Source organism: Lithobates pipiens, unplaced genomic scaffold, assembly GCF_037356315.1.
Source record: "Lithobates pipiens isolate NorthernLeopardFrog02 unplaced genomic scaffold, aLitPip1_a1.2 Scaffold_19, whole genome shotgun sequence".
Lineage (NCBI taxonomy): Eukaryota > Metazoa > Chordata > Amphibia > Anura > Ranidae > Lithobates > Lithobates pipiens.
The window spans coordinates 483404397-483423024 of record NW_027507764.1 but is presented as its reverse complement, the minus strand read 5'-3'; the positions used below and the strand labels follow the sequence as shown (position 1 = coordinate 483423024).

At 42.5% G+C, this 18628-nt stretch overlaps 1 protein-coding gene across 2 annotated transcripts in view; it reads left to right on the top strand.

Moving 5' to 3' along the window:
• SNX16 (sorting nexin 16) overlaps window positions 1-18628 on the top strand; it is a 65987-nt gene that overhangs the window by 17235 nt on the left and 30124 nt on the right. For both annotated transcript variants that reach the window (XM_077492939.1, XM_077492938.1), the window contains exons 3-4: window positions 10456-10542; window positions 11783-11931. In XM_077492939.1, the coding sequence (XP_077349065.1) occupies window positions 10456-10542; window positions 11783-11931 (236 nt within the window). The remainder of the gene's footprint in view (window positions 1-10455; window positions 10543-11782; window positions 11932-18628) is intronic.

The following is an 18628-nucleotide window of genomic DNA, read 5'->3' as shown; positions in this document are numbered from 1 at the left end:
TCCCCTAAGGAGGCACTATTCCCTCCCCCCCCCCTCCCCTAAGGAGGCACTATTCCCTCCCCCCCCCCTCCCCTAAGGAGGCACTATTCCCTCCCCTCCCCTAAGGAGGCACTATTCCCCCCCCCCCCCCCCCCCTCCCCTAAGGAGGCACTATTCCCTCCATTGACACCAACAATCGGACACTATTCAACCCACTGGCACCAATTATTGGACACTATTCCCCTCCCCTCAATGACCCCAATAATTGGACACTATTACTCCACCACTGACACCACAGACACCAATGCTGGGACACTATTTCTATAATACCAAAAATAGGGTTCACTCCCACTGACGCCCAGCTCCTCTAAAGTTTTGAAGGACAGTAAACTGGCCCTTTGTTTATAAATCTGGAGTCGGCTGGTATAGATGGTAGTATTGTATGGATCTCTATGGACATGAGGTTCTCATACACAACTATAACTTAGTATTGCTGGATGAATAAGTGTCTTTTACTGCTTTAGTAACGGATCCTTCCATTCATGCTACACAGCATGGATGATAATGTCCCTCTGTGGTTATTGTATGGTGGCCGAATTCCCGGAACAGTGGCTGCATCTGATTGGATGCAACCATTGTTCAGCCAACATTTTCCTGCCAGGCTCCTTAGATTATACAGGGTGGGAAGGGACCAACAGGGCCACCCACACAGGAAATTTCAGCAGGCTCATCGGAAACCAGTCAAATTTCAGTCTGTGAATGAATGGTCAGCTATATTTTAACTGCTGCCCGCCCAGGCCATTGTAAAATGACGCCCGAGTGGGAGCTGTTCTTTTGTGTTGATGTCAAATGACATCCTCCCTAGAACGTGTCTAGCGCAGGGCTGACAGGCCACACTCCGGTGTGATCTGTCACCTACTGTGTCCACCCGACACAGCAGATGACAGATCGTTGTACCAGCCTGCTGCCGGTACCGTGTGATCACTGTGACCAATCGCAGCAGATCACATGACAATTGTAAACAATAAATGGCTTCCATTCATGGTGTACAGTTGTGTTGCTAGCTTTGATTGGTCCCAGTGATCACATGGTAGACAGGGCCAATCACATCTGTATTGGTTGAACTGGATGGACTTGTCTTTTTTTCAACCAGACTAACTATGTAACCATGTGCTAAGCTGTGGCCATTCACAGTTAAACACAATACGCACAGAATTAATCCATTTTATTGAGTAAAAATGCTTGCTTATATCAATGAAATTCACTGCTTTCAGCAAGTGTGTGTGTGTGTGTGTGTGTGTGTGTGTGTGTGTGTAAAAAATCACTTCACTATGGTAACACTGTACTACTCAGTACAGTGTAGCATCCATGTACGTCCTCCCGTGCGCTCTTTGATCAGCGAGTCAATGAGATCCTGGCCCCTTACCACGCAGTCACAGCTGATCACGTGGTTTACACGTGAAGTAAACAAAAGCCAGTAATCACCTTTTAAAAAAAACAAAAGCAGATAACTGGCTTGTGTGTTTAGTAAAAAATATAAAACCTAGTAGAGATTAAATACCACCAAAAGAAAGCTCTATTTATGTGAAAAGAGTAATTAAAAATATCATATGGGTACAGTGTTGCATGACCACACAATTGTCATTCAAAGAGTAACAGCACTGAAAGCGGAAAATTGACATGGGCAGGAAGGGGGTTTACGTGCCCAGTAAGCAAGTGTGTTTTTTTTTTTTTTTTTTGTTTTGTTTTTTTGCATACGGTCACCAGTCAGTGTCCCTGCTTGCTGACACACTAGTTGTATGATGATGCTTTACTGCACTGGGGATGGTATTTAAAAAAACAAAAATGTGAAAACACTTCTTTTTTTTTTTTTTTGGGATCGACCAATATCGTTTTTTTCGGGGCTATACGATCCCGATATTTCGCCCACCTCTCCTGCGGATAGCCGATTTTATGTGCCGATATTTTGTACATTTAATCTTTTTTTAAAAAAATTACAACTATTTTATGCACAAATCTGGTATAAACTTAACATGGGTGGGTGGCTGCCTGGCTGGCACCTTGCTGTGGGTGGGTGAATGGGTGGCTGGCCTGGCTGGCACCTTGCTATGGGAGGCTGGCCTGGCTGGCACCTTGCTATGGGTGGGTGAATGGCAGGCTGGCCTGGCTGGCACCTTGCTGTGGGTGGGTGAATGGGTGTCTGGCACCTTGCTGTGGGTGGGTGAATGGCTGGCCTGGCTGGCACCTTGCTGTGGGTGGGTGAATGGGTGGCTGGCACCTTGCTGTGAATGGGTGGCTGCTGGCTGACACCATGCTGTGGGTGGCTGCTGGCTGACACCATGCTGTGGGTGGCTGCTGGCTGACACCATGCTGTGGGTGGCTGCTGGCTGACACCATGCTGTGGGTGGCTGCTGGCTGACACCATGCTGTGGGTGGCTGCTGGCTGGCACCTTGCTGTGGGTGGCTGCTGGCTGGCACCTTGCTGTGGGTGGCTGCTGGCTGGCACCTTGCTGTGGGTGGGTGAATGGCTGGCACCTTGCTGTGGGTGGGTGAATGGCTGGCACCTTGCTGTGGGTGGCTGGCTGCTGGCTGGCCTGGCTGGCACCTTGCTGTGGGTGGCTGGCTGCTGGCTGGCTTGGCTGGCACCTTGCTGTGGGTGGCTGGCTGGCTTGGCTGGCACCTTGCTGTGGGTGGCTGGCTGCTGGCTGGCTTGGCTGGCACCTTGCTGTGGGTGGCTGGCTGCTGGCTGGCCTGGCTGGCACCTTGCCGTGGGTGGCTGGCCTGGCTGGCACCTTGCCGTGGGTGGCTGGCCTGGCTGGCACCTTGCCGTGGGTGGCTGGCCTGGCTGGCACCTTGCTGTGGGTGGCTGGCTGCTGGCTGGCCTGGCTGGCACCTTGCCGTGGGTGGCTGGCCTGGCTGGCACTTTGCTGTGGGTGTCTGGCTGCTGGCTGGCCTGGCTGGCACCTTTTCTGAGTTGCGAGGAAGGCCTGTCAGACTCAGAACGTTAAGCCCAGTGTTCAGAGACATAATGACTTTGTGTGCCGCGCGTCCCTGCGCACTGGGTCTGCAGGCTTCTGGGCCCCTAAAAGATGCCCGCAGAGACCAATGCCGATAATATCGGTCTAGTTTGTCACCAATACCGTTTAGTTTTTTTCCCTTTTTGGAAAATGCTGATATCAGCCCGCACTAATCGGCTGTCCCGATAATCTGTTGATCCCTAGTCTTTTTTTCACCAATGAATTGTATTAGAAACACTTTGACCTAAATTTCTGAAGAACAATTATTTGCAAAATTGTATAGTGGAAACAAAGAAAAATGTGTTTTTGTTTTTTTAATCTTTTTTTTTTTTGTTGCAAAAAGTAAAAAACCCGGCGGTGATTAAATGCCACCAAAAGAAAGCTCTATTTGTGTGAACAAAATGATAAACATTTTGTTTGGGTACAGTGTTGCATGACCGCGCAATTGTCATTCAAAGTGCGACAGCGATGAAAGTTGGTCTGAGCAGGAAGGGGATGAAAGTGTCCGGTATTGAAGTGGTTAAGGGGGGACTGGATTGAAAGCGGAACATAACAATAACAATGGAATTGTTGACATGTAATTTATCGTTTTATCTCCTTACATTGCCATACACTGAAATCTGTAGTCATGGCACGTTTCCTGCACCTGTGATTGAGTTTAATCTGTATACTGCTGCTCCTGATCTTTTCTAAAAATATGTTCTGACTAATAATAGCCTTCAAAGAATGTTGGCCATTAAAAAGCCAATCGAATAACATCAGCTCATCGGTTGCAGCTAGAAGCAAATGCTTTTATTGTCTGTATTAAGAGAGAGAAATCTTCATACCAAGTGCTACGGCTTCTCAGATATCTATCTTCCCTTCAGTAATGTTTCCGTATCGATTGGAGGCTGTGTGATCATTAGCTAGATCCATACAAATGTCTGCCTATTAGGCAGTCTCGCCGTATACTTTTGTATGCACTCCATCTTTTACTTTTGTTTAAATTAGAGATCATTTTTATTCAGATGTTTATTTTGTATTGATTTTCTTTTTATTGCATTTTCTGTCTCTTCTAAGGACTTCCTAATGACCTAATTGCCTGATTCTATGTACTGGGAACACGTCATATTTTAGGCTGCTCAGACTTTATAATTTGCAAAGTTAATGGTGGAAAATATCTACCTTATTCATTTATATTCTTTCCGAGGATCAGGAAGCGTTGGCTAATTCCCTAGCAGGCCTCAAAGGAGCGACGCCCTGCGCCAACATCCCAGGAAAGGATTAATAAGAATATCATGGCTGACAACCTTCTGAAAATGCTCTTTGCCTGTTCATCATTCTGATCCCCTGGCTTCAGTTCTCTCGGAACCTCTGACCTGGAACAGTCATGCAGCAAGCATAGTCAGAACTCCACATCTGCATGTTTGTTCCACCTGGTTGGGAAAGTATTCAGAAAGTCTGATGAGTGGTCACACACTTCCAGGAGTGTTGAGCTCCTTGGTTCTCTGCATCCTCAATAACTTGAATGATTTGTGTTCAGCATGATTCTGCATGCTGAGGGCGACAGGGGCTTCATTTTTGCCATGAAGCATGTCCTTTGTGCAGGGGGGCAGTAAAACTGCTGCTTGACTGCCTGTTTTTACCGCCCCTGACTTCACATCTTAAAGAGCCTTATACCTAGTACACAAGATGAGAGGACCGGATGAAAAATACCGCTATCTGAGCACACAGCTTTCGAGAGCTGATCATGAGTGTATTCGAAATTATCCGAAGGGACAAACACGAACATTTTTCTTGTACAATACTAGAATTAATAATATTTGTTTAAGCTGTACAGTATTCGTCCGAACAAAATCAGAAGACCAAGACCATGAAAGGATACAATACAACACAAATACATAAATGTGATATTAAATTAATTCATGCATCAGAATTGTGATATATAATATATATTCCATAAATGAATGCAAGAATTAAAGGTAAAAGTGTGTGTGTGTATATGTATGTATATGTATATGTGTATATATATATATATATATATATATATATATATATATATATATATATATATATATATATATATATATATATATATATATATATATATGTATATGTGTATATGTATGTATGTGTATATATATATATATACACACACACACACACCGTCTAACACTGTATATAGGAAAAAAAAGTAAAGCTATACACTATGTACACAGTCCAGCACCCTAGTGCAATCACTGACCATCTATCTTCACTTCTTCCAGTGACTTGTGCACCTCCACCAAGCGGGTGAAAACCCTGCTTTTACCCTAAATATATCAATATTAGGCTTATTTGTATTATCCAAACATCTTTAAAGTAGAAGTAAACCCTTTTTTGGCACTTGTGTCTACAGGTACAGTAAATAAATATCTCCTAAACTTGCATGGTTTAGGAGATTTTCACACTGCTTTCAGCTGGTGACGTCTGTCCTGTGCCTTCTCTTCAGAGCTCCGTGCTGCGGTCCGTAACTCCCACGCGCATGCATGGGAGCGATGTCCTCACCGCGTGGCCAATCAGATGGCCAGAGGACGTGGGCCCGGAAGGAAGACCGGGTGAAGGTGGTAGCATCTGCCAGCGATCAACCTTTCCGATTCCAAGTGCTCTCATATGTCATCAAACCTAATTCACATGGAACTAAAATTCAAAAACATAGTGCTCTCTATTTTAAAAGCCCAATCGGAGGGCACAAGATGTCTGGGTGCGGGTAGCCGAGCCTGTGAAGTCACGCTGCCCTATCTCAGTGTGGAGTGATGAGCAGGTTAAGGATCCGGTATTACAAAGCGCATTGTGTTTTTATTTCTGTATTGTGTTGTCCTGTTCTGTGTTGGCTGTTTTTTTTTTTTTTTTTTTTTACGTTTTTGAAATGGAGAGACTCCACACTGAGATGGGGCGGCGTGACGTCACAGGCTCGGCTCCTCCCACCGAGACTTGTTGCGTCCTCCGATTTGGGCTTTTGAAATAGAGAGTACTATGTTTTTGCCTTTCTGTTCCAAGTGAATTATGTTTGATGACATATGGGAGCACTTGGAATCAGAAGGTTGATCCATCTTGTATCCTGTATCTGTGGACGTTTTTTTAGGCCTCATGCACACTGGACATTAAAATAATGTTGTTAAAAAACCAGAAGCTTTGCAGTGAGTTTTTCCCAAAAATGTTTTTAATGTTTTTGCGATAACGATTTTTAGTGTTTGCTAGCGTTTTTTCAAGTTACATTTTTATTATTTTTTTCCAAAAAAATCACCATTTCTAATTGTGTTTTTTTTTTTTTTTTTTTTTTTTTCAATGGAGCAAAAACTTTAAATGCTGATGAGCCATGTTTTTTTGAGCGTTTATCAGCATTTTGTTTGACGTTAGAGAGTTTTTACAGCTGAAAAACTCTTCTCAGAACCCACTAGGTTTTTGTTTTGTTTTTTTTTAAAGCCAAAAAATGGCCCAGCCAAAAACTGCCGATGTTGACTGTAGAAAAAAAAACGTCTGAAGCCGAAAAGAGCTGCTGTAAAAAAACGTCCAGAATGCATGAGGCCTTAAAGGCATTTGGATGATGCAGATGAGCCTAATTTCAACGAAAGAAGTGAAGATAGATGGTCACTGACACTATGTACTATGGTGCTGGACTGCATACATATATCCTTCTTCTTTTTTTTTTTTTTTCCCCCATATACACAGTGTTAGATGGTGTATATACACTCACCGCCCACTTTAATAGGTACACCTGTTTAATTGCTTGGTAACACAAATTGCTAATCGGCCAATCACATGGCAGCAACTGAATGCATTTAGGCATCTAGATGTGGTAAAGACAACTTGTTTAAGTTCAAGCCGACCATCAGAATGAAGAAAGGGGATTTAAGTGACTTTGAACGTGGCATGGTTGTTGGTGCCAGACAGGCTATTCTGATTATTTCAAAAACTGCTGATCTACTGGGATTTTCACACACAACCTTCTCTAGGGTTTTACTGAGAATCGTCCAAAAAAGAGAAAATATCCAGTGAGCTGCAGTTGTGTGGAGGAAAATGCCTTGTTGATTTCAGAGGTCAGAGGAGAATGGGCAGACTAGTTCGAGATGATAGAAATGCAACAGTAACTCAGAATACCATCTTGGAACGCACACCACTTCAAACCTTGAAACAGAGGGGCTACAGCAGAAAATATAACAAACTAAAGGGACAGCGCTCAAGGCCCTAGGTACAAGTGTTCTTGTTAAGGTAAGCTTCGTAGGAATAAGTGTAGGTGAGGCTGGTCACTAGACAGTCTGTCCATTGGTTGGAAAAATACATTTGTTTATTAAAGTACTGCCAATGTTTAAAATGATATAAAAGAAAATGATGCCAAGGATTGTGGGCTTTGATGGCATAAGACCTCCAAGTTCCGCTGTAGAGGCTAATAGGATGATGAGGAGTGCGTAGCCCATGTTAATGAGCCACTTTAATGATCAGACTTGGCGCCAGGGGTGACATTGCGACAAGCCACGGAAAAACCAGCGTGGAAAACAGGTGTATGGGTTGCCGTGACGAGGCGTTTCGCACGCATTCGCTTTGTCCAATCAGAAGGACTTCAGCAGCAGAAGACCACACCAGGTACCATTCCTGTCAGCTAAGCAAACTGAGGCTACAATTCACATCGGCTCACCAAAATTGGACAATAGGAGATTGGAAAAACATTGCCTGGCTCCGATATTCAGATGGTAGGATCAGAATTGGCATGGATCCATCCTGTCTTGTATCAACGGTTCAGGCTGGTGGTGGTGTAATGGTGTGGGGGATTTTCTTGGCACACTTTGGGTGTCTTAGTACCAATTGAGCTGACCATGTCCATCCCTTTATGACTACAGTGTGCCCATCTTCCGATGGCTCCTTCCAGCAGGATAATGCGTCATGTCACAAAGCTCAAATCATCTCAACTGGTTTCTTGAACATGACAATGAGGTCACTGTACTCCAATGGCCTCCACAGTCGCCAGATCTCAATCCAATAGAACACCTTTGGGATGTGGACGGGAGATTTGCATCATGGATGTACAGCCGACAAATCTGCAGCAACTGCGTGATGCTTTCATGGCAATATGGACCAAAATGTCTGAGGAATGTTTCCAAAACCTTGTTGAATTTATGCCATGAAGAATTACTGCAGTCCTGAAGGCAAAAGGGGGTCCAACCCAGTACTAGTAAGGTGTATGAATTTGTTTAAATATTTTATTGAATTTTATTTGTGGTACAAGCTGCGCTGATTGAGATACATATGTTGTAAAGTGCTACGTAAACTGTTGGCGCTATATAAATCCTGTATAATGATAATAATTTAAATGTAATACAACACATTACATCACTTCCAAAGTTGTTTTCTGTCGTACGAAAATTTTCATAACTTTAGTAACCTCTTCAGTTTTTGATATGAGACTAGCATACAAAAAAAAACAAAAAACATTAAAAAAAATGGTCGATCATTCGTACGATATTCTCATTGTCTGTACAAGGCTTTAAGACCCCATTCACACCTGAGCGTTTTGTAGATTGAAGCCTGAAGCTACAAAACGCTAGAGGGGAAAATTTAAATTATTCTCAATGGAGATGGTTCACATCTCCACTCCATGTCGCCTGAAGCCGAACGCCTGAAGCTCAAACAAGTTCCAGACCCTTTTTTGTCACTTGAATTGAGCAGATTTGGGCGTTTTTCTTCTTTTAACATTGGTGACCTTTTGCCCTGCACAAAATCGCGGTAAAAAACGCGGTAACCGCCGCGAATCGCGGTGAAAAACGCCGCAAAAACCGCTTGAAAACGCTACGCTTAGGTGTGAATGCAGCCTAAAAGGTTGTGCAACAAAATGTTCGGATAATATAATTTTTGTGTATAGCATTTTAAGATTGCTTTGATTAAACAGAATAATTGAAATAACAAGACAAAGTCTGATTTTGGAATAAAAATTGATGGCTGCCAATTACTTTTCAGGGTATTTTAGAGAAAATTGTTGGTTCTTCTTTTTTCGTAGAAGAGTGCAAAAAAGTTTGTCCATGGCTACCTTGGATCAGGTATCATCATGTAGTCTTGTATTTTCATTCTTTATATCGGGGGTCTCCAAACGTTCTAAAAAAAAAAAGGGCCAGTTTACTGTCCTTCAGACTTCAGGGGGCCACACTATGCCCAGTGGGGGTAAATAATGCCCATTCTGGTGACTCTAGGAGGAATAGTGCCTCATTTTTGTTGTCAGTGGAAGGAAGAATTATGCCCCGTCTTTGGCGTCAGTGGAAGAAATAGTTCCCCATTGTTGGTGTCAGTGGAAGAAATAGTTCCCCATTGTTGGTGTCAGTGGAAGAAATAGTTCCCCGTTGTTGGTGTCAGTGGAAGAAATAGTTCCCCATTGTTGGTATCGGTGGCAGGAATTATGCCTCAAGGGCCAAATAAAGACAAGCAAGGGCCCCAGAGCCACAGTTTGTAGACCACAACTTTAGATTCATTGTAAAAAATACTATTTGTTGACATTTAATAGTTATTATTTTAAAATAATATTGCCTTATTTTAGTTGGTCAGTATGGGAGAACAGATGTGTTCTGATTCTTTACATTTTCTGCCATGAAGACAGAATTAAGATCCCAATTCTATGTTTTATGAACCACATTACAGATTTGGATAAATACGGCCCGTTGTATTACTGTAACCTCTTTGGGTGACTTTGACTGTTGATGGCTGGGATTACATTAGTATACAGGAAAATGTATGCATTTCACATGATTAGATGCTTACATTTCCTACAAAGAAGCATGTCGTTTTATGGGGTTGCACTTTGTAAGAAGCTCGGTCTCCAGCTTCACATGAATAGTTTGCCTTCCCCGTCTTATGAATAGATAAACTATTGTTACTTCTGCTGTTTTCCCATGTTTAAATGACCCTTTTGAGACTCTCCTATTTGCTTTCAGTTAATGATTGTAAATGTAGAGTTCATAGAAAGCAGAAGAATACACAATAGACAGTGTGGCCTTTTGTTCAGTTGTGAGTCACCTGTCCAGTACAATCATTCCTTACCTGGCCATATATATCCTATAAATGATTCTCCTAGGTGCTTTCCATTTTCCTGAGGTTGGGGAAGTGAACTTTGCAAACATCTGATGTTAAAAAAAGGATATATGATCTAGCAGATTTAAGCACAGTCCATGAGATCACTGGCCCACATTGGGTCAATCTCTAGTGCTTCTGTGTATAGCAGTAGTACACATATGTGGCACATATTAGAAGAATATTTCCTTATAGCTGATAGAATAGGCTACTTGAGCTAATCCATTAGGCATGCAGTGGGTGTGTTTGGGAATATCTTTCTTATGTCTGTAACTAAACATTTGTTATAAGCTTGCTTAGAATCGGTCTTTGACCTTTTGCTATCTCTAACTTTGGTATCACCCAAGTAATGCTTACCCGATAACGCTGATATATAATTGATTGACAGGTTTACAAAATTTTGGTTAGAAGAAATCCAGATGAGAGTTGGGTTGTATTCAGAAGATACACAGATTTTTCAAGACTTAATGACAAGGTAAGGAGGAAAGAGTTTAATCGTTGCCACATTGTACATTTGCAATGCTTTGGGACACATACAGTAGTAGAAAAACTGCAGCAAAATGTCGTTTAAAGGAGAAGTTTGGGGTGAATTAAAAAACAAGCCTCTATACTCGCTTCTCCATAGGGATCCAGTCACCTGCTGCTGCTATGCGAATTGGATATGGAGAAATTCGCATAGGTGTGAACCCGGTCCAAGTCTTATCAAATGTCTTGACTTTGATTTGAGTTACTAATGCCGTGTACACACGACCGGACTTTCCAGCAGACTAGGTCCAACGGACTTTCGGCTGAGGCTGACGCGCTTTCCGAACAAACGGACTTGGCCACACACGAACTGACTAAGTCCATTCGAAAGTCCGTTCATTTTGAACGTGATGATGTAAGACGGGACTAAAAAAGGAAGTTCAATAGCCAGTAGTTAACCGCTTCCCTTGCGTCGTATTTGGTCCGTCGGACGAGCATACAGACTAACGGTTTTCCCAATAGGAATTGAGTCCATCGGACAGATTTGTAACATGTTCTATTTCTAGGTCCGTCTGATATTTATTTATTTATTTTTTATGAAAAACGATCGGATTATCCCACACATGATCGGATTGTCGGACGCACTGATTCCGTCGGACCAAGTCTGCCGGAAAGTCCAGTCGTGTGTATGCGGCATTGCTGTTGTAATGCAAGGGTTGCTTGTGCTTTAATACCAGAGAGCAAACATAACTGAACCATTTACTTGTGTTTTTTAGGCCCCATGCACACTAGGAACAATTTCCATCTGACAGGAGAAATGCAGCATTAAAAACGCGCCTAAAGTCGCGTTTCTCAATTGCGTTTGAGATGGGTTCAGGCGCATCAAATGTTTGGGCATAATTTATTATGGCCATTGAAATGAGTGAACGCTCAAGCGCTAAACACGCCCATTTAGACGCAGCAGGTGTTTTTTCTGCCCAAGTGCATCTCTCTTGAAAGTGACCTTGGTGTGTTCAGATTTCTGCCTGTAAATGCCTATGTGTGTATGGACACACAGGCTAAAACAGAGGGATGTTTAGGGGCACAAAATAAAGGTGGTTGACAGCTGCAATGTGTATGAGGCCTCATAAATTAGACGCCTGCTTGACTCATTTTTCCTGATTTCATTCTTTGCACATTGTGTAGAGTCTTAATTCCATTTATGACAACTAAATGTGTGTTTGTGTTTTTTTTTTTTAAATCCCTTCCAGCTTAAGGAAATGTTTCCTGGTTTCCGGCTCGCTCTTCCTCCCAAACGATGGTTTAAGGACAATTACGATTTAGATTTTCTAGAGGATCGACAGCTGGGTCTGCAGGCTTTTCTACAAAACCTGGTGGCGCACAAGGATATTGCAAACTGGTATGACCGGCTATTACGGCTTGATTTTGCTTGCACAGCCTTGTGATCTATGAATCTTTTGGAACTCTTGTTTTGAGTGATATTTCCTCCCGCTTGTCGCAGTGTAAATTACAGTTCAGTGAAACTGATCATTAGCTTTGTAAATACTGCTTTGTGTTAGAGGGATTTGAAAAAATTGTGGCTGGTTGAGGGTTTCGGATTTAAGACCAGTTCTTCTTTTTGTTTCAGTTCCTCTAAAGAAAAAATGTAATCCTGTATTGCGCACAGTATAATCATAGCATTCATGAACAACGTGATTTTATGTAATGAGCACAATGTACAAATACTATCTTATTACTTTACAGTCTAATTGGGAAAGGCTGTAAGACCAGTTATCTTAAAGGAGAAGTCCAGCCAAAGCTCTTTTGGCTGTACTTCTATGGATCACAGGCGTGCAATTTGTTTTGCACTCCTGGGACCCGTTTTTAGCAGAGAGCGGACTGAGGTCCTCTCTGCTGACATCACGGATTTCAGTCCAGGCACTGCGTCATCATGACAGTCTGGATCCACTAGGTGCCTGGATTGACACCGTCTCAGCAAGCCACTGAGAGCCTGAGACGGCCTGCTCCGCCCCTTCCATAGCCCAGCGCTCCAATGAGTGAGGCGGGAGAAGAGCAGAGAGCTGTGACTGACAGTCTGCAGCTCTCTGCTTACAGAGCTCTGAAAACCGAGTATTGGTGGAGTTCGATTGCTCGGTTTTCAGTGCAGAGGCGGTGGAGGACAGTTGCGGCATTGGACCAATGCTGCATCCACCTAGGTAAGTATGAATCTCAAATAAAAAGAAACCCATACTTTTTTTAAAAGAAACCTGATATAAGAGAAATGTGATGCCTTCTATTTCTGACCCATTTCTTAAAGTGTTAAAGTGATATTAAAGACATCTTTTTTTTCTTTTAAATAACAAACATGTTATACTTACCCACTCTGTGCATTGGTTTTTGCACAGAGCATCCCCGATCCTCCTATTCTCAGGTCCTCTGCCAGCGCTCCTGGCCCCTCCCTTTTGCTGAGTGCCCCAATAGCAAGCAGCTTGCTATGGGGGCCCTCGATCCCACTGCTGTGTGTTTGTGTGTGTCCATTCACACATGGAGCAAGGCCTGGCCCCACCCCCACTCTCCCCTCATTGGCTGTGATTGACAATGACTTCTGCTGCTGTTTCAGCCAACGAGGAGGAAGAGACCTGGGAGAGCTGCTGCTCTCCTGCACATCACTGAATCAAGATGGAGCTCAGATATGAATTGGAGGAACTTACACTCAAATTAGTAATCATGAAGGAAATGATAGAAGTATGGAGGACACCATTGCTGACCTCTCATAAAAATGCTAGCCGCCTGTCTGCTTCTGGCACCAGTACTTTTGAGTCATTAATCCAGAGCAAGGTTCCGCTACTAAAAAGTCTTTGGCTTAAACAAAGTATTCAGTATTTCAAAGAGGAGTTTGGTAATGAAAGCCTACTTATTTTCCCAGTACAGGTTTATTTCAGCTTTTTTCTAGAGCACACAGGAGATCTTGTCTTTGCAAATACTGTCTTTGGCTAGGCAGTTAGTCACAAGGCATTTTGCCTTTACCTGCATTAAAACCTTTAGCTATTAAAAAAAAAAAAAAAACTAAAGCCCCATACACACTATCCGTTTTTTTTTTTGCAGACTTTTTCCTTCAGATTTACCAAAACCATAAGGTTTGACCTCATATTATATGGTTTTGGTAAATCTGAAGGAAAAAGTCAGCAGAAAATCGAATAGTGTGTATGGGGCTTAAGTCCTATATTAGTCCAGCGCTGTGCCTGTCTGCAGCAGCACTGCTCTGTCTCCTGGGGCAGATTCATAGCAGCATGAGTCATTCATTCCTGCTGCTGTGAATCAAAACCAGTGGGGGGGGGGGGGGTGGAGCCAAGCCCCGCTGTGTGTCTATGGACACACATCCTGGCTCGGGAGGGAACCCGCATATCTACCCCCATAGCAAGCAGCATGCAATGGGGGCTTACACAAGAGAAGTGGATCACTTTAAAACTTAGTGAAGGGTCAGCCTATCAGCCTATCTCTGTAATAGGTGACCAATGGTCGGAATTTAGGAGCCACATTTCTAGGTTAAGTCCGTATCAACATAATGGGACACCCTTAGTTGTCGGGCACTCATGGCATCCTAGAAAGAGACTTCAGTTACAGTGAAGTGGAATTTCAGATTTAACACTAGTCATTTTAAGTGTTCAGTAGTTTGGGGAAGTAGATTTACCACAGCTCGCAGGGCTGGTTTTTATATTCCTTAAAAATACAAAACCACACACCACTGACTATTAAGGCAGACCTTCACTCAAAAGTGAAAAGTCCGGTTAGCACTTTTGATGGTGTTGGTTCTTTTGGGGGGTTTTTTTTTTTCATTTATTTTTGACAGATACCACTCCCACTTTCTTAATTCTTGCCTAAGGGAGATTGACGTACACTTGGGTACACCCCCTGCCCACAACACCCTCCCACAGCCTCATGGGAAATGTCGCACGTTCCTGGAAGCTGCAGTACCAGTCACACAGTGCCATGCAATTTTGCGTTGGCACTGCGGGAATCCTACTGTGATCCCTCAGGAAGTCACTGTCGACTTCCATATCCAAAAAGGTGGTGATGGGGACCTGCAGTGGTAGGAAGTCAGGCTGCAACAAAACAATAAGTGGTGAATCGCTTACTGTTTTTTTTCTTTTCAGAGCTGTCCCGGCAGAATTTATTTTTTTTTTTTGCTAAGCACACCCTCCTGCCAGCATGCCTGAGCTAAGGGCAGATAAGTTCCAGGAAGTAAATGCTACATAAATTATCTGCCCTTATTCAAGGTGACCACAGCTAGAAATGCTAGGTGTGTGGGGGGGGGGGGGGTGGGGTTGAATGTTATTTCTCAACAAAATAAAGAATGGAGACATGGATAGATGAGGGAATTTATTTTAAATATTAACATTAGTTGAATAGTTTTCAGATTGTGGTGCTCAGATGCAGTTTAGTTCCACTGTAAGGAAAGATTACAACTTTTTATAATAAGATGCTTTGTAGATGGGCTGGTAGTTTTCATTTGTGACTTCTGCATTTTTCTACAAAAGACATTTTAGATTGTAAGCTCCATGAGCAAGGCGCTATTCCTTCTGTATTGAACGTATTGTAATTGTACTGTCCCCCTTTTTATTGTAAATTGTTGGCACTATAGAAATCCTGTGTAATAAACAGACATGTGCAACAATCCCCAGTTGAGGTTTCTCTGAGAACAGTTTGTTGACCCTCCACCTACAATTTTTTAATTACATCCTATCTGGCCTGTTCAGTGGGGTTTTTTGTTTGTTTTTTTAAAGTTGTCAGACGAGTTTTAATCTAGATGACAATAATAATCCGTAGTGACCGCAGTGCAGTGGAATATTCCCTCTATTGTTTGCAGCCAAGCAGTCATTTTATACAGTTCATTATTATTCTCTGTAAATAAAACATTAAAATCATTGACATCTTCTCACCTTCTAAAAATCTGGGTAGATGAAAACTTTAAAGTGGAGACGTTGAGACATGTAAGAATGAAGTCCAAAATAGATGAAAACCATTCAGTGTGAAATAGACCTTTTTTATGATCTTTTTAATAGGTTGGTGTAAGAAAAAACATATTCAGAATGTTCTACAGCCCTGTGATGTGTGCATGTAAAACCTAGACTGAAACTCTATAAAGCTGGCAATATGTGGATCTAATTTTGGCCTATACATGCTAAATTGTTCAAAATGCATTCTTCCTTTTTTTTTTTTTTTTTTTTTTTTTAAATCAATACATTTTTTATTTTGACTTTTGTGGGAGGAGTCGGAAGGAAAATTCTCAGCTGGAAAAGTCTGGGCTGAGCAGCCCCTGCAGCCAGTCAAATGCAGTCACTGTTCAGGTATTCTGGCAGCCAATAGCTGGTGCTGCAAATTCGACCATCCATTCAGCCTGCGGGGCTGATTGAGAGAAATCCTAAAGGGATTGTGAACCCCCACTCTGTTTTTTCAGTGTAGGGGGGTTCCCCTTAAAATCCATACCAGACCTAAGGACCTGGTATGCTCCTGGATTGGGAACCTATGCCAGTTTTTTTATTTAAAATTTTAGTGTGGAGTTCCTCCCTCGAGAGCTGATTATTCTCTGATTGGCGACTTAAAGTCGTGTTGTAAGTCACCTCAAGTCGTGCTGTTATTCGTACTCAAGTCGTGTCCAAGTTGCCTCCAAAAGTGACGCTGGAAGTCGTGTTGCCCCTGTGTGAACCGGCTCTTAGACCTCATGCACACTGGACATTGTAATAACGTTATAAAAACACCAGTAGCTTTGCAGTGAGTTCTTCCACTATTTTTTTAGCTTTTTTTTATTTTTTTTGCGTTTTTCAGCACTTGTTAGTGTTTTTAAGTGTTTTTTCAATGGGATCAAAAACGTTAAATGCCAAAAAACACCCCAGCCAAAAACTTTTGATAACAGCCTATGTGTGCAGGGACAAAGAGGATAACCTGCTGGGCAGTTTATTGATTGTAGAAAAAAAAATCTGAAGCCAAAATCAGCGGCTGTAAAAACATCCCAAAAACGTCCAGTGTGCATGAGGCCTTATATTCTAAATTGCAAGATAATAGAGCAAGAAATAAATACTTGTTAAACAACACAGATAGCAGTAAACACTGATTTGAAGTTCTAGCAACCCCTTCTGTTGTTCAAATGATTTTAGGTGGTTTCCCAAAGCATGTTCAAAATGCACTGGGTGTGCAATCTGTACAGGTGTCGAAGTATTCCTAACACCCCAAACCCAGGATGTAGACACACTGTGTGGGCCTGGAATCGCATCGTACTGCACTACTATGCAATCCGGTTGCAGTGTTTTCACCCTATTAAAAAAATCAAGGCCCCTTTCACACATGCAGTATGTCCGTATTTCATCCATCCATTTGCGGATGAAATGCGGACATGCATGCATTCCTATGGGATAGCGGGTGTCTGCGGATGAACATCCACAGACACCCGCTATTGTCCGCCTCCGCAATTGTCCAATTCTGCAGACGGAGGAAAATCGTATTTTTCTATCCGTCTGCAAAGCGGATCGGATGAATCACGGACAGACGGTCCGTGCACATCCAATCCTCCATAGAGGAGAATGGAGAGCTGACAGTGCAGGGACCGCCCTGTCCGCCACCGGCTCAGCGGGGACAACGGAGCGATCCCTGCTGAGCAAGCGGATCATCACGGGGCGGATCATTACTGATCCGTCCCATGTGAAAGGGGCCTAATGCACATCTTTGCAGGTAAAAAAAAAAAAAGAAGACATTAGCATTTTTATTTTTTTATTAGGAATCTGTAAATCATTGCACCCGTGATCAGCAGATCATTGCACCCGTAATCAGTAGATTGCAGATGCAAGCTCGGGCTCCTGCAGACTGTCCATGTAGCTGTTTGCCCATACCTTGTACAGGCAGGCAGTTCCTGAATGACGAGAGACATCACTGAACTACCTAGAGTGCATATCACTGATAGTTCATTGAGAACTACAAGCCAACAGCCGTAATGGATGACAGTGATTTTCTGTGAATGAATGAACTAAAACTACTGTCACAATGGGGACTGGGGTGGGGGAATATACGTATTCTTTAAAGTAGTGCATGCACTAGTATGATTATATATACCTGTATCATGCTGTGTTCTTTTATGTACACTCACGGCTGTATCATGATGTATGTGCAATGGTCTCCCTTACAGAGCTCACGTTTTAACATAATATATGCAACTGTATTTTAATAATTTTTCAATAAACATTTTTTTCTATTTAAATTAGAATTATTGGCTGCAATACGAAACCCTATGGGGAAACTTTTTCCAATTGATAGTGCATGCACTACTTTTGATATGATCCAGTGTGATTTCAGCCCATTCATATTATTGGGCTGCAAAATCATACTGCGCTGAAAATCATATCCGGAATCAAACTGTGTTTCTCTATGATTCAGGTGTAAATGTACAAGAGATTGGGGGAAAATTTAAGAAAATGTATTATTCTATTTGGAAACATAAAATAAATGAACTCAATAGTAGCATATTTCCTATGTTGTACACGGCTATGCTCACACAAAAGATGTTCACGTTCGCAGCGATGGCCTGTCCCCTAAGAGGGTGGAAGGAGGTCAGTTGGAAATGTCTTTGCCGGGAACAGTGTCACACAGTGGCTCTTGTAGTATAATAGGTCTTTACAGCGGGGGAAACGCATGAATAATTGCGCTTTCTCCTTTTCAGACTGTTGTGACTATGTGGGCTAGCATCTCTCCCCATAACAAGGAACTGTGTAGTTTGATTTTGGCAGGGTGACAGTTTGAGTTAAGTGCAGCATAAAATATGATTCTGTGGGAATTCTTCCCATGTCACTCTTCCTGAACAAGGCCTGTACAGTACCTCTTGATGGTGACTTATCATCCTGTACATTCTATTGTGCTGATCCTTATTTGCTGACCATGGAGCTAATTTGACAACCTGTACTGCCCTATGTGATTGCAGTCCTTTCTGTAATGTATTGCTTCAACTGCTTTTTTTTTTTTTTTTTTTTTGTCCAGTCGTCTGAAGTGATAGACTCAGGGAAGGGACTACAATCTACCAGTACTGCTTTTAGTGGAAGCAGGTGGAAATGCTCAAAACTTAAAAATAAAAA